General features: G+C 35.4%; 1 protein-coding gene across 5 annotated transcripts in view; it reads left to right on the top strand.

Annotated features, from left to right (window-relative positions):
- The window catches only part of PLEKHS1 (pleckstrin homology domain containing S1), a 31705-nt gene extending 8847 nt beyond the window's left edge, over positions 1–22858 (top strand). For 3 of the 5 annotated variants that reach the window (XM_087725845.1, XM_087725843.1, XM_087725846.1), the window contains 13 exons: positions 424–497; positions 602–708; positions 1475–1609; positions 3499–3553; positions 5918–6016; positions 6754–6864; positions 7570–7656; positions 8686–8786; positions 10824–11015; positions 11696–11797; positions 16055–16190; positions 17134–17219; positions 21877–22858. In XM_087725845.1, the coding sequence (XP_087581971.1) occupies positions 424–497; positions 602–708; positions 1475–1609; positions 3499–3553; positions 5918–6016; positions 6754–6864; positions 7570–7656; positions 8686–8786; positions 10824–11015; positions 11696–11797; positions 16055–16190; positions 17134–17202 (1268 nt within the window). In that variant the 3' untranslated portion in view covers positions 17203–17219; positions 21877–22858. Of the gene's footprint in view, positions 1–423; positions 498–601; positions 709–1474; positions 1610–3498; positions 3554–5917; positions 6017–6753; positions 6865–7569; positions 7657–8685; positions 8787–10823; positions 11016–11695; positions 11798–16054; positions 16191–17133; positions 17220–17325; positions 17645–17685; positions 18203–21876 lie in introns of those variants that run through there. The other 2 variants (XM_087725847.1, XM_087725844.1) reach the window with 2 other exon arrangements.
- The last annotated feature ends 1479 nt before the right edge of the window (positions 22859–24337 follow it).

Here is a 24337-nt window from a genome sequence, read left to right on the forward strand (position 1 = left end):
TGTGCCACACTACGTAGAAAATTTTGGCTGTGGGAATTTTGTAATTTGAAGTTCACACATCTTAAAGATGCTGAGGTTGAAAACCACTACATTAGAACCTTCTTTTTAATTTTCCCCAAAATTGCTCTTAATTTTCTTTGTTTCTTGTTCCAAGATACACTTTTGTGCAATGTAGTGACATATTCAGGATATTTTGGAGCTGTTCATTTGGGAAAAAAATACAGAATGCCATTCCTTATTTATTGAAGTTACTATTTTGTTTCATGTATGTTTAAAACATAGGTGGAGAGTAAATGACAAAAAGAGAGATGGCTTGATAATATTTCAGGGCCAGAATTTGGTTACCCGGCATTTAGAATTAGTATTTGTGTAGGAATAGCAATCTATTTTTATAAAACATGTCATTTTATTTTCCTTTCTTAGGAAATTGTGACTGCAGTGTCTACAAGCATGGCTTCTTCATAAAATCACCACCACCTCAGCTTTTTAATAATCAGGTACAGTTAGGAAAATGATAGCTTTACTATCATATCATCAAACTACATTCCTAATGTATTGATTTTCTACTAATATTTGAACGTGATTTTTCCCCTTTCTGCAGGGTTCCTGGAAAAGGAGATACTTTATTCTTTCTCATTCTCCTCAAAATGGTTACATCTTAAGCTATCACAAAGGCCAGCAAATAAAGGGCCAAATTGAAATTAATGAGTAAGTATTTGAACAAACGTACCACATTTTTTTAAACTGAATTATTAGTGAAATACAACACTTTGGATATTTTTAAATAATAAATGTTGCTGCAATTTTCCCTGGTTCTTTAACACATTTTGGTCTACATTATATGATATGTGGCTGCACCTTCCCTGTATCACAGACCCTGAGCCCAAAATTCTTTATGGTCCTAACTCTGTTCCACAAATATTTAAGTACTTCCACTTCCTGTGCTAGGGGTTATGGTTCTTCCATAACCCCTAGCACAGTGTGGCTAGGTTTTGTTTTATGCTGTAGGATCATTATCACCATTTTTATTCCTAACATCTAAGTTACTTCCATTTGTTGTTTAATTCAGGCAGCATACAATAAGTAAGTAAATATTAGAGAGGAAGTTGGAAGGCAACAGTCAAATAACACTTTTCATGCATTAAAATAAATGGGTGTAACAGAGGTGGATCAGTTTAGTCGCTTCCTGACTGTGAGGATTTGTGAAAAGAGATTATTAAAAAGGGCTTCTTTTTGTGAAGGTGTAATCCTGATTCTATAATTACTGTATCTGGGCTTGAAAATCCCCATATGACCACAAGCAAAGAGTGACGAACTATCTAATGGTTTGCTAGGGTTTTGTAGCCTGGGTATGACAGCTCTACAATTGCCTAGGACCTTCTTGGGGCAGGAATTTTATGTACCAGATATAAGCTACAGACTCTCTTCTCATATCTGATAATATTTGTTTACCTATTTTATAATTATTTGACAGGGCTTCAAAAATAGAAATTGGCATAGGTGACTTTGAGAAAATGTCTGTTGTGAAAAAGATGTTCAGGTGCCAGTCCACTGAAGTGATGAGCATCACTACAGAGAATAGAATATTTTACCTTATCGGAAGAGATAGGTAAGTTCACAATCCTTTTATTAGACATGGTCTTAATTTGTTATAATGTTGGAAAACAAGAACACCCAAACTTTAAAAATGGTTCCTCAGACTAAAACGTTTCTGGGGTATGACTCTGTTTAAACACATCCAAAGAAGGAGGCTTTTTACAACCTTGAAGCCTGCATGTATTAAGAAATTGCTCTTATTTATATGATATTTTTCTAGCATTCAACTGTAATTCACCTCCATATAATTTCTGACCATTATTCTGAATTCTGCAGTTTGGATAGAAGAGAGATATTAACTGCAGTGGGCATGGTTCAATACTATTCATGACAAGGTTAGATTTTCCAGATATGTAGCATAAAGCTGCAAAAGAGAAAACTATGGAGAACAATTGCTCACAGTTATGGGAAGGAGGGAGAGGGGGAGGAAGGAAGGAAAGAAGGAAGGAAGGAAGGAAGGAAGGGAAGGAGTGAGGAAGAATAGAGGAAGGAAAGAGGAGAAGGAAGGAAGGAAGGAAGGAAGGAAGGAAAGAAGGAAGAGAAAATAAAGAAAGAAAAGATATTTTTCATAATTAGAGATTATTCTAAGAGGAAACTATTTCTCACTATTCTAGTATAGAGGAAATTCTATCATGAGAAGAGAAACATGAGCTAATTCTTAAGTAAAATCAATTCCAGTGAAATATTTTGTATGGCTCCTTTGAAAACTATTTGAAATTTGGACTTGTGTTGCTTTTTTGCTATGGGAGAAAAAATAGCTATACTCTTTTAAAAAAAAATCAATCATATTATCTTTTGTTTCCAGAAAAAAATGCCCATTTAGAAGAATAGGTTTGCCCTTTTGCAGCACTCACTTAAAAACCACGGATTTGCTTCATTACTTTAAGTAATGATTCACTTAACAGAACTCATAAAATTGGTCATAAAATGAGCTGTCTTACTATTTTGACTTACGATTCTGGCTGTAAGTTGTAAATTGAGGACTAGGAATCATTTGAAAAACATACTTTCTTTTGCTTTTGTTAGTCTGATGTCAATTTTTATTAACAGGAACTGTCTGAGGTTAACAACCAGCCCACTGATCAAAATATCATCTTTTCCTCTCTATCATTTTATAGAAAAAAACACCATTAGAAATCATTGGGCAAATAGAAGAAGGCAATAGAGGAACTCAACCTATGTTCAAAATATTTTATGTATAAAATAATAGAATAAGTTTCTTATTTGAAAGCACCTTGAGCCCTATTGGGCTATTCAGTCCATGTTTGAAAAATCCTTGGGGTTGTCCCCAAATATCTGTCACCTTAGAGCTGCTGTAAGCAACCTACAAAAATGAAAAGGTAATGCAGATATTTACATAAATGATTACACTTTACTTATTACCTAATTTACATAGCTGCCGAGCTCACAAACAAGTAACCTACAACCAAACAATTCCTGCTCTTCCTCCTCCTCCTCCTCCTCCTCCTCTTCTTTTTTAAAAGGAGGGATTTAAAATCTCCTAAATTAAGCCTGAGTCTCCATAGAAAGGCTGAGTTTTACTGCACAACAATATAGAAGTGGTTTTCCTGTGTCTTTTTCCAGGATTTTTTTTTTCCAATTTCCTATTCCAGCGTACAAATCAAGCATCCAAATATAAGGAATTCCACTCTTCCAAGCCATTGTGCTTAATTCCCAAGCCCAGATAGGTGTTGTAGCTTCTGCATGTTTCTTGATTAATTCTGCAATTCATAGGCAAGGGCAAAGAATAACAGAGACTCATCATCTGGGAGAATTGCTAAAGGTTGTGAACATCATCTGGACTTAATATTTAACTTCTGTTGCTTTCCTATCTACACACTTTGATTCCTCACTCATGTGCCTGTTTCTTTTTTGTCTGTTTTAAAATATTTAAAACTCTAGCAAGGAAGTTGAGGAATGGGCCACCTTCTTGTTTACATTGTGCTCAGAAAAACAGGTAAATTACTGTTGTCTTTTGCCATTTTGACTTACAGCAAGAGTTTATGTTATTAAAATACCACATCTAATTTTTCTGGAGGGGGAAAAAGCTGAATTGTTAATTTTCATTTCACTTCTTCCTTTTCCAACCATATTCTAGTTCACAAGGAAACAGGGCATGCACAGTAAATGGGATTTTTACTAGCAAATGTTGCCAAAAGCTTTAATAAGGTAATCAGATTACAGAAGTCAAGTTTCAAATTAGCTCAAAAAATGTCACTTTTACAAGCAACTTTTGAAGTTGATAATGATGAGCTCATTCTTTTTTTATTTGCCTTCATTAAAGACAAGTTTACTTAAAGTTCTTCCTCCTTGTTAAGAATGTGAGTCAATTTTCCTCCACTCAATTCACATATCGCTTTCACTAAAATTTCCGTGGAGAAAGTGGGCTTCTAAATCTCCTGAATGTTGACAAGATAATATCTACATAATTCTTGATTTTTATTTGTGATCCAACTCCAATTTTAAAAGACAGGATTACAACACATCAAACAGTTTTGTATTTATTTAAACAATTTATATGCCCACCCATTTTTGCTATTGGACAAAAATAATTATATTTTAAGCAACTCTGGGTAGCTCACAACAACAATGAAAACGATCACTATAAAACAATCAAAGGTAATAACTATAAAGCAATCTCAAAAACAATAAAACAATAAATCAAACTTATACAGAAAAGCATTAACTAAATAATATAAGGAAGGCACCAGATGGTTTATGCTGACTATGGCCACTATTAAAATTTAGCAACGTTCTTAAGTGTTACATGACGTTTTGGTTAGCCTAAACCTAATCATCAATCTTCCATGTTATTAACAAACATAAAATTGATTACTGGTGAGTCTTTGCTAGTAAGGGAAAACTTTTATTTCTTTTATATTTATTTATAAATTACATTTACATAAGTGCCTGGGTGGCATACAATAACATACAATGCAGTAAAAAACAAAAAACAAAAAGGGGAAAACCCAAGAACTAACACAATTTCCGTCCAGGGCACATCCTGGGAAAGATCTGATACTTCAATGAAAGGGCAGCACACCTGGGACTATTATAGCCTTGAAACACAATCCTTGCATTGTTTCCAGAAAAGCACCAAGGCAGAAAAAGTTTTTTTCTGCTCAGCCACAATGACCCCTGTCACAAAATGTTTAATCACAAGAGCTCATAAATAAACAATACAATATCCCAAAATAATGCCTCTTTCACCTAGAAAATACAATTTGGAAGTTTTCAACACAGCAAAATGTTTGAGGATTAAATGACAATGAATACAATGAAGCAAGCAAGTAGTGCTTTGCTAACTTTTGCATAACTTTCTGAAGATACTTGCCACCCTAGATGGATAGAATGTAATGTGGGTCTTAAGTATGGGCATCTGCAGTTTCAAAGAAAGAATATAGCCATTTATTTACAACACAGGTTATACATTGCCAGGGGTGGGCTTTGAAAATTTTAGCAAGGGGTTCTCTGCCCAGTTGCTGGGTGGGCGTGGCCATGGTGGGAATGGCCTAGTCGCCTCCCGCACCACAGAGAGAGGAACGTTTTTGCCCTCTCTGGTCTCTGGAGGTTTTCCTTGAGCCTCCAGGCGGGTGAATATGGCCTTCCCGGACTCCAGAGGCCTCTGGAGGCCAGAAACGCACCCATTTCTGGCCTTCCCAAAGTTCTGGTAGGCCCATTTTTCATCCTCCCCGACACTCCCCTTGCACCCTGCACTTACCTGCATTCAAAACAGACTGCGAGGAGACTCCTGGGAGGGCAGGGGTGGGGCCAGCCAGGAGTGGGATTTGGGAGTCCTCTGAACAGCACAGAATCTTAGCTAGAGGTTATCCTGAACCCCTACGAACCCCCAGCAGCCCACTCCTGTACATTGCCCATTTTTGTGGGTCAAAAATAATTTGTAAATTGGTTTACAAAATAAGGAAATGTGTAAAATAAACAGGAACAAGCAATGATGAATACCGTAATCTGTCTAAAATATATCCTACACACTACAAATGCTTACAGAAGCATGTCTTCAGCTTTTATGAAGGTGGCAATAAAAGGTTAAATGCAGCACTGCAGGCTACTGCTAGATCAGCAGTTCAGCGGTTCAAATCTCACCGGCTCAGGGTTGACTCAGCCTTCCATCCTTCCGAGGTGGGTAAAATGAGGACCCAGATTGTTGGGGGCAATATGCTGACTCTCTGTAAACCACTTAGAGAGGGCTGAAAGCCCTATGAAGCGGTAAGTCTACTGCTATTGCTATTGCTATTATGATCAACAATTGTTGTAATTTATGTAAATGTGCATAAAGTTTGTTGCCTAAATTTTGAATCAGAAACTGAAAATCAGAAGTCGTTCCAAATCCATCCCAGCCGGTCTTGATACCTTGGATACTACCTCTATGAAGGATCAGAGTTTTGGCACTAAATATGAAGTAAGTGTTTAATTTTATAGACTTTTATAGACATATGCAATTTAATTGCAAGTCAGTTATTGAATATAATTGGACAAGATATTAAGAAGTCCAGAAATTCCCTCTCCTAAGAAATTTGATTTCATTTTTCATTCTTTCTCCTAATAGTTACACGTATATTCCCACTAAGCATACTTAGTTGTTATTAGCTTGTTTTAGGAGTTTGTACTTGATTAATGTACTTGATCAGACTTTCTTCAATTCTTATGATAATTCTAGATATCTATGGTTTTTGTTTTATTCAATACTTAAGGTGGCGTGAGAATAAAGCAAGGACTGCATATTTGGTCTCTTTTCAACAATTTTTATTTCTTATCTGAGATGGGCCAAAATCATTAACTGGGTAGCATCCCAAGCATGCTGACTGGAAAATCCTGAGAGTTCAAAGTCCACACTTTTTAAGCTCCCCAATGTTGAAAAACATTGTTTTCCGAAAAGTTCCCATCTCTTTTTCCACAGTATGCTCAATATTAGCAGAATATCCTGCCTGTGCCATTGATAAATATTCCCTTAGTGATAAAGCATAGCTTTAAAAAAAAACCTTTACTTTTTTTAAACAATTGTAACATATTAAAAGGAAATTAAAGCAAAAGTGTCTGTTTATATTAATTCTCTATCTCAGATTCTCAGCTATCACTGTTAATTAATCACTTTGAAATAAAGCCATTTAGTGATTAATTATTTTGTTTGGGGCATAGGACACAGCAGCATCAACTTACAAAAAAAGGCCAAACTCAGACCCTAGTTGTCAAGAAATCCAGAAGGAATTACATATTTATGAGTCACCAAGAAAACTCCTACAACGTCTGGTGAGTTCGGAAATGTCTGGTGAGTCTGGATATGTATCGGGATTATCTGAAATATTTGTAAATAATATTTCATTATTTGCAAAAAAGGGGGAGACAATTTCACAAGCTAGCTATCCTTCCTTCCTTCCTTCCTTCCTTCCTTCCTTCCTTCCTTCCTTCCTTCCTTCCTTCCTTCCTTCCTTCCAACCAACCAACCAACCACCCACCCACCCACCCACCCACCCACCAATTGTTACTTTATTTCTGGTTCTTTTTACTCTTGTGAAGCTCCAAATATGGTGATATTTGATAGTTAGTATTGATGAATGAATGATTAGTAAAACAATGCAGTAGGCAAGTGTTTTGCCTTTTGACCAGACTATATACAAAATATATGTATATGGGATATATGCATTAGCTTGATAATGTTCAGTAGGTATCTGAGCATTTTACCATGTACTGTCTTTTACAATTATATCAACAGCTCTTATTACTGTAATTAATAGACAAATTATATCAACTGGCAGAGACGGGTTTTAATTTGGCTTTGTTTTTCCACAATTTAACATATAAATATATTTTAATAAGTTACCTCCATTTTCTGAACTTCATTTCTGATTTTCTAATAAGGAATAAATAGGAACCGCACAGTTCTATTTTGTAGCTAATATTTATTTTATCTTTTCAAATGTTATTGAGTAAAGAATAATTAAATTATTGTTTCAGAGGCAACTGACAAATATTCCTGTTGAAGAACAGGAAGAAAAAGACAAAGAAGAATATTATGCTTCTCCAACAAGTCTTTTAGCTCAGGTAAGCAGAATGGCATGCTTTCCCATTTATCGATTAGGCTAGCCATGGAGTAAGCACAATACAGATATTTGCATAAATAAATACAGTATTTAACATTGTATTTATTTACACATGCACACATACAAGTGTGTGTGTGTGTATTTTTGTGTGTGTGTGTGTGTGTGTGTGTGTGTGTGTGTGTGTGTGTGTGAGAGAGAGAGAGAGAGAGAGAGAGAGAGAGAGAGAGAGAGAGAGAGAGAGAGAGAGAGAGAGAGAGAGAGAGAGAGAGAGAAATAGATCTCTTTTAGCACCCAAAGTATAGATTCTTACTCTCCAATACATCTCATGTTAATACATATTTAACATAATCTCAGAAAATTTAAGCATTATGTGCACCATAATGTCTGGACCACAGCTCTAACATGCACCTTCAGAAGCCTCTAGCTGCAAATAGAGCAGTAAGCTAGGTTAACCAAACATTAATCAGGGCCAGTAGTCCAATTATAAGCCAGGTTAGCTAAGCAGTAACCAGAGTAAGAAGTTCAGCAAAGCAGGCAAACCCCACAAGACAGAGTAGGATATCCAGGCTTTGACAAGTGCACACAAGAGTCCACAGATTCAGTGCTTGTTCATGACAAATGTCCCTCCCACCGGCACCTCCTTACATCTTAATCCCCTGATGTGCCTTGTGAAAGGGAGTGGGGCACTCTCCTCCCTCGTAGCCGGCTCAATCTGCGTTGATCTCACCATTTTTCTTCCCTCCTTGTTCTTCGATCAGGAGGGGGTAGTCCTTGCTCTTCTCCTGCAGGGTTTACTAATTCAGAAAAGCCTTGCCTGGACTGTCTCTGTCCTTCCCCATTTTCCTCCAAGGCCAACGAAGACAGCTTTTCCATCTCTGTTAGTTCTTGGGGGCATGACATAGAGACTGTATTAATATTCCCACAATAGCAGACTCCAAATCTAGAAACTGTTAAGTTTAGTTGATGACATTTGTGTACAAACAGTGTATAAGACACACATTTATTAATTGTATATCATTTATTTTCAAAGTTGGATGAGGTGATTGATGAATTTAATACTTTGGGAGAATCTACCATCTCAGACAATGAAAAGCCTAGTAGCACTAAAGAATACATGTCCATGAAAGATTTGTAAGTATACTAGCAATAAGTTGTTTCTCTCCTGAAACAAATGTTATGCATTTCTTTTATAACTTTCTTTCCATGTGAATAGCTTTGCGTGTGAAGTTAAAACTTCTCCTGATTATGCATGGTGTAGGTAAGACCACCAGAGTTGGCTTCAAAACCAGAATGGCAATAGATGACAGAAAATCCAATCCTTTATTGTATAGCACATATCAAGTAGTTTTACTGGAAGTGCTTAATTCCTGCTGTTCTTTAAAAGAACAACATAGCTGTTTTGAACAACTTGGGGCAGCCAGCTGTGGAGTACAGATAGCGGTACAGATAGTACTTGCCACCGCCAAGTTGCCTTTGCCAACTCACTGCTACCAAATTGTTTCAGAGCATCTCAACCTGGGCCATTCACTGTGGGGGAAACTCGTTGTCGGTGTCCAGATGGACAGCCGGGCAGGAAAGTGTCCACCCAATCATCTGCCCACCCACCTGGCTCTCCTCATTCATCACTCACTCATCTGCCCACTTACCCAGTTCCATCTGGCACCCGCAGCAAGTTGTCCCAAGTGTTTGCAGCAAGTAGTCCTTGCAATAAATTGCCCATGTTGAGTTGTCCTATAATGATTTGGCAGCAGTGAGTTGGCAGAGGCAACTTGGTGGTGGCAAGAGTTGCCCGGAGCTGGCTGCTACAGTTGGTCATGCTGAGGCGTCTCATTCTGGTCTTTTGTCCCTAAAAATGGCACAATGCACTTCCTTCTGGGTTCTCTTCTTGTGCTGAAATTAATCCCCCTCCCTGCTCAGAAATATTGTGAATGATTTGCTCTCTTAATTGCTCATTGCAAATAATTGGGAAAGAAGAGAGAATGAGAATTCTAAAAGCATAAGGGCTGGGGAGATAGGTCAAAGGTTTAGAGGAGGAAGAGGAGGAAGAAGATTTGGACTGTAGGGGAAAATTCCAGGGCTCAGTTTCAGCTCCTGTGTTCCTCATCTCTGTTCTTTCTATTTTAAATTAATCTTTATTGCATCAGAAAATGTACATTCAGTCCTGCTGATGTACAATTCTATTTCAAAAGGACTATCAGCATATAAATATTACGTTAACTATATATCTCCTGAATTCAAACTGATGTAAGATTGGAGACCAGTACTAAAAGTAAAATCTAATTCTAATATTAATACTAGCACAGTTGGAATTATACTAATTATCATCAATAATTCTAATTGCATATTGATCACATATTTAACTCATGATCAATAAGTTTCTAAAGAAATATACTGCTATTCTATTTCTGCACTGGTTACACACTTTGTTTTCTTTTGCTATGCCTGTACATAAGCCAATTGTAAATAACACAGTGGCCAAATTCACATCAAATCAGAGTTAAATACAACCAGTGGATTTCAGGTAGGCTTTTTAAAATAATCTGTATTTAATGCTGACTATATTGTTGATGAGAATGACATATCAAGCTGTGCTTAAGCAAAACCTGCTAATAAAATAGCCAAACAAGAAAAGAAGTATGCGACCTTGATGTTTTGCTGTATGGCCTAACATAGCATTTATTAATAACAATATTTGAAGTAATCTGGAAGTTGCCAGGATTCAACACTGATTAAAGGCATATCTGACTGTCCAAATATGGAATCACCCATAATTATTTGAGTTAGAACAAGAAGCAAATAAAAATCTGGATTTCTAAATATGTGAAGGTGCAGAAAAAGAAAAAATCAGGAAGAATTTTCAATTTTGAGGGGGAAAAACGACAAAGCAGAACAATGCAATCTAAGTAAGTTTATTTACAAACACTCCCTTAATGTAGTTTCAATACATGACAAAAGACTGACTTTAGAAATTCATGACGCCCATGGGGCCAATGAGTAAACAATCACATTTTTTAGTTAAACTTTCCCAGAATTATCCTACATTTGTTTTTAATTTTACATGATCTGCTTTCATTCAAGTGTGGTTCTTCAGGTGATTATCCAGAGGTTAAGAATTTTTAGGAACGAATTGATAAATGTCTTTTAAGGTTAATATAATCTGTCTCTCAGGGTTTCAGAAAAAGTGGAAGATAAAATAAAGCCAAAAGATGTCAATAATGAATTAGTGATCCTTCCCCCAAATCAGATGGATATACAAGTGGCAGAAAATAGTCAACATGAACCAAGGCCATTACAAAGAATATTGGGGAAAACACCCAAAGTCGTCTATATATCAGTGGTTCAATTGTCCATTATTCTCAGGTAAGAATTTCTTTTGAATAGTTATTTCCTTCATGGTGGTAAAATGTTGAGATCTAAAAGGAAACCTTGTCAAATTGTTCCAACTCTTAAATAGATAAACATCACATTGGTAGCTAATAAACCAAAAAATTAAGTTAGCATGTTGTTCCATTGGGTGAACCAGGAAATAATGTTTAACTTTATCTCTCCATCATCTTATTCAATGAATTCACCAAAGCATAAATTTGTTCCTTTATTTACATATTAAGAGAGGTAGGAGAGAAATAAAATGACCCAATTTTTCCTTCTTACTGAATGCCTTTTCTTTGGTTGTGACATGCAATTGTATATCTGTATTTGGTTTGACAGAATCCTGTACTCCTGCCATATCCAAGAGGAGAAAAGATATTAATGCTGGAATTGGAATTTGGAAAGATAGAATTTTAAATAAAAAATATAATTATATGGGAGGGGGTGAAAATCCAACTATATGCAAAATTAAAGGATTATTCAAATCTGCTTGCTGCAGATTTGAACCATATTTGGCTAGATGTTTCTCAGTCCAATCTAGACAGCTATATATCTTGCTATTGCTTACAGTATATGTTATATCTTAAGAATTAGTATGAATATCAATAGTTTGAAATGGTATATGTTATGATCAGACAGTTTTATATTCTGGATTTCATCCTCTCTTTTAGTAAAATCACAGATGATAATCAGTTGGAGCAGGTGGATATTCTCCTTCCCCAGAATAAATTTATTTCCTACTTAACATTTGTAAAAGCTTCTGGACGTATATGGTAAAGTCTTTAATTTATATTTTATTATTTACTGTATTTATTATTTAAACTTCTAAAAAACAATCAGCTGAATTGCTTTGGGAGGTGGGGAATGTGTTAACTACTCGCTTTCTTAAAATGAATCAGATCGAATTCAAATTACAGTTTCTCAACAAAGACTCCTGCTGGCTTAACCAAATATATTGCTTTATCTTAATTAATATTCTGTCAGCCCAAAATAAATGCATGGGTTATTTTTAGTAATGCCATCTTCTCATCATCAAATATTCTTTCACAAGAGACAGTTCCAACTAATTAATGTGCAGTTGGTTAACTATTAAATGTAGCAAAGTCACTTTCAAAGTAAATCCAACTTTTGGTGAATTATGTACAAATCTACACTACAGTTTTTTGGCAATATTATGAAACAGTTTATGACTGTCATCCTTCAAGGTATTTTTCAGTCAACTTCTCAGTCCTACAGGACTGGTACTCCTTTGATGTGTCTTTTCCATAATCCAGCCTAATTTAATTTTCAAGTCCAAAAAAGGCCAGTCAGGAACTCACTGTTTGTTGAGCCTTTAACTTCATTAACTAAAAACAATTAATTTTATTAGATAGTTCTCACATTACAAAAAATATTTCAAGTCTTTCTGTAGAGTTTTGCAAAAGAACCTTATAAAAATTTTTTTAAAGTCATGAAGTAGCTTTTTCATTTTAATTCTTTAATTAATTCTTAATTCTTTTAATTTGAACATCTATTTATAAGTTAATTTTATGGCCTTTATTTATTTTAAAATTGTAAGATTTCATGCTTTTTAACATAGTTATTTATTACATTTATCATACACTTATCTAGGCATAGATTCTAAGTCTCTGAAAGGGGGGAAAATAGAAATAAATTTTATAAGAAGCAAAGGAACAAAGCTCGAAATGAAATAGATTTGTGGATCTGATCTCAGACTGATTATATACCTGCAGCAAATCATGGCAAGATGAATGTAATTAATCAACAGGGCATCAGTGATGGATTGCAGGAGGTACGCCCTGCTATGGGCATACCGGAGCCTGCCCGGAGCACCGGGTACCGTTCCGGTACGGTGCTCCGGAAGGCCCACCTGCCCACCCGAGCTCCATACCTGTCCTTTAAAGCCTTCGGTGCTTCTGCGCTTGTGCACGGTGCATACAGTGCCTGCGCAATGCTCAACCGAGCAGCTGGAGTGTCGCGGAGGCTTGCGGAGGCATTGCTGGCAGGTACTACGCATGGACACGGTGCATGCATGTGTGTGCACACTGGGCGCGTCCATGTGGGCAACGCCGGGCCCGTTCCAACCATACCGGTTTGAACGGGATCCGGAACCCACCACTGTAGTGCATCATTATTACTTTAAGAAGCATTGAAACAAAGTGAAATAAATTCACAAAAAGAGCTTCCCCCCACCTTGAAAACAAAGATAAACACTGTCTGAAATGAAATCCTGCCAAAAGACATTGGAATACTGGAATGTTTATCTCTGTAAAATGAAGCCTTTTCATGAAGCTGTTGCGTAGATATGGAAATTAAGATGTATAACTTTAAGCATCAAGTCTATGCACTCAAATCTTGTGCTGAAAAGAAATGTCAGGATTAAAAATGTATGCAGGTGCATTCTCTTTCATAGTTATCATAATGTCTCCAGCTACCATTTGGTGGATCTTAGAAATCTATAATAGATTTCACAGCCATCAAAAAGTAACTTGAAATACATGTGAAAACAGTTGTTCAAATGCAAAAATGTTTCCCTTTAAACTTTGAAGACAATGCAATATAAATATGAAGTAAATATTTTTTATATTTATATCTCATAACATCAGAATTGATACTAGTAAAAGGAAATTGAGGTGTTTGCCTCAGGGAGAACATACATATGAAGACACCAAATTGGTCGACAGAGCTGTGCAGTCCAGGCTGACTGAACTATTGTTCTTGAGTATCTTAGCATCAGTATTAAAGCAAATTCAACTGGTGGAAAATAATGCCAGAGGCCTAACATGGGGATGGTCATTATTCCCACAATAGACACCCAGGATGATATAAAAAACAAAAAAAAAACCTGGCAAGTTTTTAAAGTACTACTGCCTTGGTAAACCACAAGGTGTCAGACTTTCTCTACCACAATCTTTCTCCAAATTATGAAGACATTAAGTAACAGGTTTCTTCTTAACTATTAACTTCTTAACATTGCATTGCTTGCTTAATTTAATCAAATTACGGGACTGGGGAAAAATGTATCACTAAAACTATCAACATCCTACAACTTTAGAGTCTAATCATTCATAGATTGCCATGTTACACCTGATTAATAACTAATAATGTATATGTCATTCATTTATTTATTTGTTAAATTTATTTGCCATCCAGCAGCCACCTCCAGATATCAGTTAATAACAAAATGAAATAAGAAATCTGATGAGCTACAAACCAAATGGCAGCTTCTAGTATCACATGTTTTATCTATTTTCTTTTCTTTTCAAACCAAATGGGAAATCATACGTTTCTTATTGAAGACTTGGACGTTGAAGAATATCCCTTTCCCCACCCACTTTGTGTTGACCTATCGGTATCAATGACTGGCCCATCATATTAGGGACTGGCAAAAGGAGGAAGGATCCAAGAAATGAAGTGGAAAGGAGATTAATAATATCCAAAGTTTTCCATTAGGCAGGAGTGAAATGATAGTTGTTTGGACCGGTTCGCCTGAATCAGTAGTAAAAAATGCTACCAGTTTCGGCAAACTGGTATTTTCACCGATCAGCTGGGCAACGATCAGCTATGATGCACAATTTATATTAGCTAGAATTGTCGGATTTCCTGCTTTCTAGCTAATCTAAATCACGTGGCATAGCAGATCCCTCCCCCCCTCGCTGTTCTACTTACCTTTGCAGCCTTGGAAGGCTTCAAAATGTTCCTTTTTTAGTGCTGCACGGGTGTGTCTCAGGTGCACATGTGCACACAAAGGGCACACACAGTAGCAGACTAACCGAATTGGTAGCAGGCTTCAGAGGATTGCACCATTAGGATTGTGGTAGTTAGCATAACATGTATTAAGAACAGAAAAAGGAAGTTGTTATAAAGAAATCGAACGTGACCCTGCCCTGACTTTCTTAGATATAAAAACTAGGAAAGGAAAAACACTGTCAGGCCTTCAATCCCTATTTTCAGCCTCAAGAACTTTAAGATACAGTACATGGACTTCAATTCCCAGAATTCCCCAGTCAGCATCTACATCAGCATAGTAGAATTTCAGCATTTCTTGAGGAGCATGTTTCCTAATTTTGTCTACCTCACAGGGCTAATATGAGGTTTAATACCTGATACTCTTTGCAGTAATTCAGAAAGCTATGTATGATGTTCCGGACAGTTTACAATAATAAAAAGGAAGAAAATGAAAGAGTGTAAGCAGAACAGAAATAAAACAATAGATAAATAAAATAAACAATAGAAAAGAACACAAGAATACCTCAATACGATAACCAAAAAGATGGACAGGTGGAGAGCAGAGCGGGGGGAGGGGAGGTGGAATATTTCATCAGTCCAGCAACCACCTCCAGATATCATTTATTAACAAAATGAAATAAGAAATTTTATGAGCTACAAACAAAATTACAGCTACAAGCTTATCAATTAATTAATTAATTGATATAAAATAGAAATCAACTTCTAGGTCCATAATTATTTTAAATCTTTGCATAACAATTTTTTTAATGTTTGTTCCTAGACTGACAAACTTATTTTAATAACACGCACATGCGCACGCATGCACGCACGCACACACACACACATGAAAGTAAATCCTTTTCTGGGTTCATTCATTGATCATCAAGTTCTCTTTTCTGCTGCTAATTTTTGGAACCTATTGAAGTATAGTGTGCTGCAAGATATTCAGATCACAGGAGAGTATATGACTGTATAATAACTTGGTGTGGAATATTTTAATATAGTAATAGCCTCCCACTCCCCACTTGCAGACAATTTTATTTTTAATTAATTGCTCTTCCTGGTCCTAATAAATGAACAGTTCTCAGATTCTTTCCATTTTCTAACATTTTTAATGCCAGCCTGACAGATGTGCTGGGCAATGAAAAATCAACATGACCAACTTCAACAAAATTTGACGACAGTAAGGGAATGTAGCCTTAAAACTATGGTCTAAGGTGGTTTTCTCTGTTCATTTCCAGATCGGGTTAGATAAGAAATCTAAAATGTCTACTGTTTGCCCCTTCTCTAATTTACTGCAGCATTTCTCATTGGAAAGATCCGTATCATTTAGGATGCATATTTCATCAAGGAGATTATATAGTGGCTGTGAATGATTTGCAAATCAAAGATATGGATGAAATCTTTTGGTTCATAAGTAGATCGACAAGAAATGAGGTAAGTAATAGCAATTGAGTTAAAGCTTAGCACTAAGCAATAAAAGATTTTTACACAAAATTATCATTCAATATTTTGCCCCATCTATCCACTTATAAATTGCTAATCCACAATTATAAATATCCAGCCAGATGGTGCGTGATCATGTATCACCCACCTCTCCCCATTCACCTCCCCAGCTTGGTTTCATTAGCCATAGGATCCCTTTTTAAACTTAAGCCTGACCTTAGAAATAAAGTGACAATGAACAAGGATAGTAAAAACTAAAAGGGTTTCTTTTTGTCACACTAGTTCCTTTTAATAACTTAAATCTTTTTCAATACACCACTATTATCAGCAATATCACATAAACAGGTTTTGTGAAATATCCAGAATATTCTAACTCCTGTTGAGGAAGATCAGCAAATTGAAATTTATTGTTTTTTAAAACTAGAGAGAAATCTCAAGCAGCAGGGCTGGCCTATGATTTGTTTCTGTTTGTATCAAGGAACAAGCTAACATTCCTTCCCGTCATCCCACAAATTGTAAGATGAATTTATCACCGTTTTAAAATCACCCTGACAGAGAATTAAGCCCATTGTTATTGCAGTAGTAATTCCTAGCTTTTTCTTCATCTACTTTTCTGTATCTTAACATCAAAAATATTTGCTGAAATTATTCATTTCAGGACTTTGTTGCCAATATATATTTTTCATGGGTTCCATCAAGATGCTAATGATATACAACTTCATAAAACTGTCTGGCAAGAAAATTCATTGCTGTTGCAGGCCTAAATCATCAGAATTGTATACATTTCTCATCTCCAGTGTTTATTATAGAAATGCATGCTGATTCGTAGTTTTGTTCTGAAAAATTGTTTATTATCTTACTAACTCCAAAAAGAACAAGATAAACTGTAAGATATAACAGTAAATCACCTTTCCTACTTTTTTTTGCCCCCAAGGTAAAATTGACAATAAAACGACTCCCAAATTCAGAGATTTTGCATGTTCCAGGATGCAAGTGTCCATAATGGCATAAAAGAACAGTGTAAGTATATTATAAGACTATATCTTTTTCATGTACTTAGCAATCAGCCAGCGCACAATCAGATTTACTTTGTTGTGGTTTCATTGGCTTGTTATCCTATTTGTAGAAGGAAATCAATGAAAAGGTGAGCTCAGCGACAATTGATAATTTCGCCCATCTGCCAATTGATCTCTGCAAGTTCATTCTGCTTCTCAGATCATTGTTTTCAAAAACTTACTGAATAGGAAACTTGAATATCCCATATTGCAAAATCAATGGTCTTGAATTCTAAGGAATGTTAAATGTGATTCATTTAATTGATCTAATTCTTTTTCAAGTATATTGGGTACTTCAACAGATTTATCTTTTTATGCTGCAGATAAATGTGAACGGGGTTCTTGTAATGAAATTAAGGTTAACGGATCTCCATGTATTATTAATTATATTCTAAAAATCTGGAATTATTTTAATTTATAATGATCTTTAGGTGAATTGTGACTGCTGCCAAAGAGGTCATTATTTATGTCAGGAAGGATTCATGTGTCTCCAGTTTTGAAATGAAATATGATGGTTCTTGACATTTGGATTGGTTTTGTGTTAATCAAAAGATAAGATCAAGTATGATTGATATGGTATAGGATTAATTCATGGTCTAAAAACTGAACTGTAACCATGTGAACAGATATAAAATCAGTTTGATATCAGAGAAACATATGCAAGGTTAATTGTACAGTGCATGTTGCACAATGACTTTCCCTTATTTTTACTGTTCACTTTCTTCTAGATATGTTTCTTTCTAATTTTATTTTCCTTCTTAGTTTGTATTGCTTAATTTCTAAATACGGTACATAGCTTATAGTTTTAAATGAGAATTAAAAGTTCTTTTCTCACATGTCATTATTTATACTGTTTGCAAAACTCAATAAAATGTATTTTTAAAAGAAATATAAATCCACAGCCAATTTTGTCATTCTTCATCTTCACTTTTACTGTTTTTTCTCAAATTTGTAAGCTACACTTTAGGATGAGCACTTCTTCATTATAGCCAGAGATGTTCAGGAGAAAACAACAGACAAATTGACACATGGCCTTCCAATATTAATCTGATAAATCTGGATTCTACAGACCAGAAGACACTGCATCAACAATCCAGCAAAATTAGTATAGCAAAGCTCTATTAGTAATGGATATTTAAAACTATGAGACATAGCCAAATTCAATCATTGTATATGATTGGTGAAATAGGGACAGAAGTATTTGTGTCCTCATGAACTGCATGTCCCAAGAACATCTGATTAATCCATTGGCTTGCCAAGATTAAGTCAAAGTAAATTTTATTTTAAAATTATGTGAAATTTCTGCTATGTTAACTTTGAGGTCAGCAGACTAAGGGGAAGGCAGTATCAAGAGCAGTCAAAGCACAGTCTACCACCAAAAGTATGAAAACTGACTTGGGAGTAGGAAATGGTCAAGAAAAGCATGGATGTTAAAAACAACTGTCACTTTCAATGATAAAAAGAAAAATGTCACAGGTTTTGGATTATCTCTAGCAAGATAGGTGGCTATGAGTGCTCTAACTTTGGAAATTCACAAATGTGATCCTGAATGGGATTACCTCAGGGATTGCCACAAAGAAGAGGGAGTCAAGCCACAAAGAAGAATCAAGAAGGTGTCAAGCTACTCTCCAAAGCACCTGAGGGCTGGACAAGAAGCAATGGATGGAAACTAATCAAGGAGAGAAACAACCTAGAACTAAGAAGAAATTTCCTGACAGAACAATTAATCAGTGGAACAACTTGCCTCCAGAAATTGTGAATGCTCCAACACTGGCAGTTTTTAAGAAGAGATTAGACAACGGTTTGCCTGAAATGGTATAGGGTTTCCTGCCTGAGCAGGGGGTTGGACTAGAAGACCTCCAAGTTATCTTCCAAATGTGTTAGTCTATTCTAGTCTATTACATTCCTCCACAAAGAAAGAGTAATTATTATCACTTCCCATTTGGACTGCTGTGATGCGGTCTATCTCACATGATGTTGGTTCAAAAGTCTGCTAATAACATCTATAAGGACTGTATTTTATCATATATTTATAAAAATGCTGTTTTAAAATAGGTCAAAGATGAACCATGTACACCATCTTGCTTCCCAGAGTGGTTATGTTGATACGGATGGCAATAACTCTGTAATTTCATAGCAGCTAAACTTTAGTGGCATGCTGCTTCTCAGTGATGTGCAGTGTGGTTTATGGCTGGTGAGGCACTGACACAGGGGTTACAATTTTTTTAGACTTGTGGACTTCAACTCCCAGAATTCCACAGCCAGACATGCTCAGTTCCAATTTAAAGCGACAGCATTTGTTTTTCTCCTTTGTGAAAAAGTTTTCTATCATTCTTTTTCTTCTCCTTCCCCCTCCTTCCTCCCTCTCTCAAACAGACACACGCACACAGAGAAGTTGGATCCCTCTCTCACTCACTCAATCTCAAACACAAACACAGAAGTTGGATTGGATATATTTTCCAATGGCTTGAAAGCAGCTCCTCTGCTATATCCCCCACCCCCATTCCCCTGCTGCCTTCTGATCCGAGCCTTTGATTGCAGGTGGAGCCACGTTGCCTTTTCAAACTTGTAATCAGTGAAGCTGGGCTTATATACTTTTATCCAGATGTGTGTGTTTGAAAAGGCAACATGTCTCTGCATGCAATTACATACCTTTTCCAGCTGTTTCAGAGATGATTTCAACTCTGCTCTTGCCTGCCATCATGAAAAGAAAAAAAAATGTAAAAGGAAAAAGACAAGAGCTGAAGGCTGAGCTAGTTGCTGACAGAGTCACCGTGTGGATGACTCTGCTTAACTGTTTAAAAAAACCTCTAAAAAACCACCCTCTACAGGCAGGAGAACGACGTGCCTCATTACGTCAGGAATTTTTCGGCTTTTAACCCTTGCTTAGCTCTGCTCAAGTGATCATAAAGTCAGACTAGATGAGGCACCTCGTTCTCCCGCCTCCACCTGTAGTTTTTTAGAGGCTTTTTTAAACAGTTAAGCACTAAGCAGTCATCCACTGTGACTCTGGCAGCAACTAGTTCAGCCTTTTTCTTTTTACATTTTTTTTTCTTTTCATGATGACAGTGGTGAGGCTCTACCTCCCCTGCCTCCCCTGCCTCCCCTGCCTGCACATCCCTGCTGCTTCTGATCCTTGAAGTATATCGCTAACATTGTTTGAACCTATTTTCTGTGAGGGGAGGGAGTTGGCTTTCTGTGTGTGTGAATTTATATTCCTGTACATGAGTTTGTTTCAACTTTTTAGATAAACCTTGTCTGAATTTGGATGCATCCTAAGTGAAATGCAGTTTAGTGGAAGATGAGATATTATTAACATCTGCTAATTAGGAATGTAAATGTCAGAAATTGTTTTGTTCTGTCGCTTGGCAAATGTTCCACCCTGACATCTTCCTAACTAATTAAGCTTCATTTTTATTTAACTGTTGCACCAGTCATCTTTTTTCAAATCCCCCCTGCTTAGAAATATGAGGAATTGCAGATTTAATTATAAACACACATTAGATCATGACTTCCTTCTCCCTAAGTTGTCTTTCACCAGCTGCTTTTGTTCTTCAAAATATTTTTGTTATCTCTGCCTCATATCTTATACTCTACCAGTGATAATTGTTTCAATTGTTTCATTAATAACAGAATGAAAAATAGTTTCGTTTTGTCATTTCTATGAATGCATGGCTGCTACAAATTGTCCTCCAGAATTTCTCCTTGGAAACTGCTAATGCCCCTCTCCCTTTTAATATCAGTGTTATTAGGGAGTTAAATCAAGAAACCAACAATGGACTAGAAAACAGCTGTGCTTCCTATATGCTTAGAATGTAAATCAAGACACTATTCATTCCTCTTTTACAAGCAAGCAAAACATTCCATAATTATATCCAATACAAAAAAATCCTCCTTATTCATCACTTCATTTTTTAAAAATCCAAGTTGTATGTCATGTCAAATGATTAAAATAAAATTAGAAAATAAAATTGATTTTACATCTAAATTAACTTTTAATATCATTTCTGGAAAGTGATAGTTCAAAATTCACTCTCTGTGTTATCTTTTGCTAGCTGGAAAACCAAATGAATCCTTTCTGCTGAGAGATTTGTGGGATTCTGTAAGGAATTTGCTGGAAGCAAGTAGAGAGGAATAATATTTCCTGTATTTTGCTTTACATAAGTACTTATTTTAGAGATGCTCTATCAACACAGTGATACTGCAACTCATGTAAAAGGAATGAAGTGGAAAATATTTGTTCATGCCTAGGTATTCATCATGGTCTTGATAAAAAGATGACAGTGCATAAAAAACAAAAGATCAAAGCATGTAAAATAGAAAAGGCTTTTCAGGTGCATTTGCTAAATCATAAGTGATTTTTCAATAGAATTTATTGAACTTTTCAACCATGAAGACATTTTCAGGAACCCGTATAAACTGCCTTCAAGGGATATTTTTGTCAAAAGAAAAGATATTTTGATGGATGAATATATGCTACATTTTCTATACTTATAGTTAGCATTAGTAGCTGGAGCAACAGTTACTAACAGTTTTTAAAGACATTGTTTTTTTAATTACTGCCTGTAATAGAATTCATTAGAAGTATGTTTTCACATAATCACAATTTTTCTTGCTTTCAGTTTAAGTGACATCTCCCAACATGAATAAACACAAATTGCAAATTGTGACAGTATGGACTGCATGATCTAATCTAAGAAGTGGGATTCCACAAAGTCAGTCTTCAATTTTTTATTAATGATTTGGATGAGTGGATACTGTAAACACTTATTTTCTCTTCAGCATGTTCCCATATTGCGTTGCACTTTTGTATTCATACTATAAGAAAATATTATAAACTATTTTGATGTAAACAGATTGCTGCTGTCAGAATGTAACCAAGATCAAATAATTGATTGTGAATAGAAAATCCAAGAGTTTGTTCAAAGTACTATAGAAAATGGTATGATTCCTTCTGTGTATAGTTTGTAATCTTTTTATAAACGATTAATTATTTAATACATTGGTACAGATGGTTAATTACAAATCCATCTATCAAAGGTTCAATGCAGAAATTTAAAAACTTTAAGATATGATTTTATGTCATTTTATTATACTCTTATTGAAAGAATAACTTTTATAGCAACTTTCAAACAAGAGGGTTTTATTTCCAAAATGCTGAGATTTATAAGAATGTTTTATAAAGCTTTCCAGAAAATGTTCAGCTAACAAATTTAACAAAGGGATAAGAATATTTGCCCCATTATCTTGGTAATCTTCCATAATCTGATGTTTACTAGATGTGTTGAACATTCATTTTTAGCAACATAGCCACTAGAAATGTCGAGCCCACCTGAAAAGTACCAGACTGACTTTTGTTAGTCATTAAATCTGTTATTAAATCAAGAGAAGCACTGTAGTCTCACTCCTTTACAAATAGGCATTTACACATTGTGTAAATGGGTTTTTTGAACCATATCTATAATTAATAATGTGAGCTTCAAAGGAAAAAACATGGAGAGAGATTTCAAATGTTTCTAGTTTTAAGCTTTCGGTGAAGTAGCTAACAGCTAAAACTTAAGTTACATAAGAATCATGTCACTCTTGTCAATTAAATTCTTCCAAGCCTAGTTAAAAAAAAGTCCTGGTAAATAAATAAGAGTTTAGTATTTAGTCTCTTGGTCCAGATAAAACAGCTGCCTTTGTGCTAAAATCCAAATTAAATATTCAAAAAGAAAACATTAATAGTGCATCAAATTGTATTTTTCTATTCTGTATTTTTTTAGCTATAAAAAAAAGATTACTTATGGAAAACAGGAGGGGAGTTATTTCCCTTTTTTAAAAATTACAGAGACTCATCTTTTGACATAAAGGAATACAGATAATTAAATATGATTTAGTTTTGATATATCTCACAATATATGGTTCTATTCATAATTCAGTATGTTTCTGTTCCAACTTTTCAATACTTTTAAAAGAGCCGAGGTGGCGCAGTGGTTAAATGCAGCACTGCAGGCTACTTCAGCTGACTGCAGTTCTGCAGTTTGGCTGTTCAAATCTCACTGGCTCAAGGTTGACTCAGCCTTCCATCCTTCCAAGGTGGGTAAAATGAGGACCTGGATTGTTGGGGGCAATATGCTGACTCTGTAAACTGCTTAGAGAGGGCTGAAAGCCATATTAAGCGGTATATAAGTCTAACTGCTATTGCTATTGCAAACATATATTTTATAGTCCCATTCATGTCTATCTTTCTATCTTTGCTCATTTTTCTAATTTACAAGAAACTAAGTTTGAGAAATTTAGTTTGCTAGTTATGAAATATTTCCAGCTAAGTTCTAACCAATCTTTGATTAATTCTGGGAAATTAATTGCAGCCACCTTTTAAAACAGGCAGAATGCGAATCTCTAAAAGATTACTCATGATTCCATGCATTTTAAAAAGTCCAGATGATGTGGCAGTTCACCCAATTCTTTGATAAGAATGCATTGACACCCATTTCTTCTTTTCTTTGTTCCCATCTGGGTTTGTTGCCTCTGTTATCATTTTTCTTTTGTTTTATGTTTTTGTGTTTTTTATATTTTCTTATATTTGTGTTATTAATAATTTGTAATCCACTCAGAATTATTAGAATTTCAGCAGCATATAAATTATTATTATTAGTCCTGTGATTATGAGAAAGGTAATTAATCTCTGACTTGCAGAAAGGTAATCATTTACTAAATTTCAACCATCTTGAAAAGTAGATCAAAAAGATAGCAGACCCCTCCCCCTCTTTCTTTTTGTATACATTAACTGAATTATGGTTGCTTAATTTATGAATACAAAAGCAAGTATGATGTCTATCTTCACTATGCTAAAAATAATGAAAAAAATTGGAATAATTTATAGAAAGATCATGGAAAGATTCATAGAAATATCATCTCTAGTGCATTTTGTCAATGGCTAGAACCGATGACAGGGATTTAAAATGTTGTGCACATTTATATAAACGTATGATGTATAAATCCTTATTTAATACTGTATTGTGATCAGATATTCCTACCCCAGAAAGATTAAAGCTTATTAAAAGATGAAAGGAGGGGTTGCCATACACATAGACAGGC

Source organism: Thamnophis sirtalis, unplaced genomic scaffold (genome assembly GCF_051295495.1).
Source record: "Thamnophis sirtalis isolate CommonGarterSnake01/CBP01778 unplaced genomic scaffold, rThaSir2_p1.2 scaffold_11, whole genome shotgun sequence".
In the NCBI taxonomy this organism is placed as follows: domain Eukaryota; kingdom Metazoa; phylum Chordata; class Lepidosauria; order Squamata; family Natricidae; genus Thamnophis; species Thamnophis sirtalis.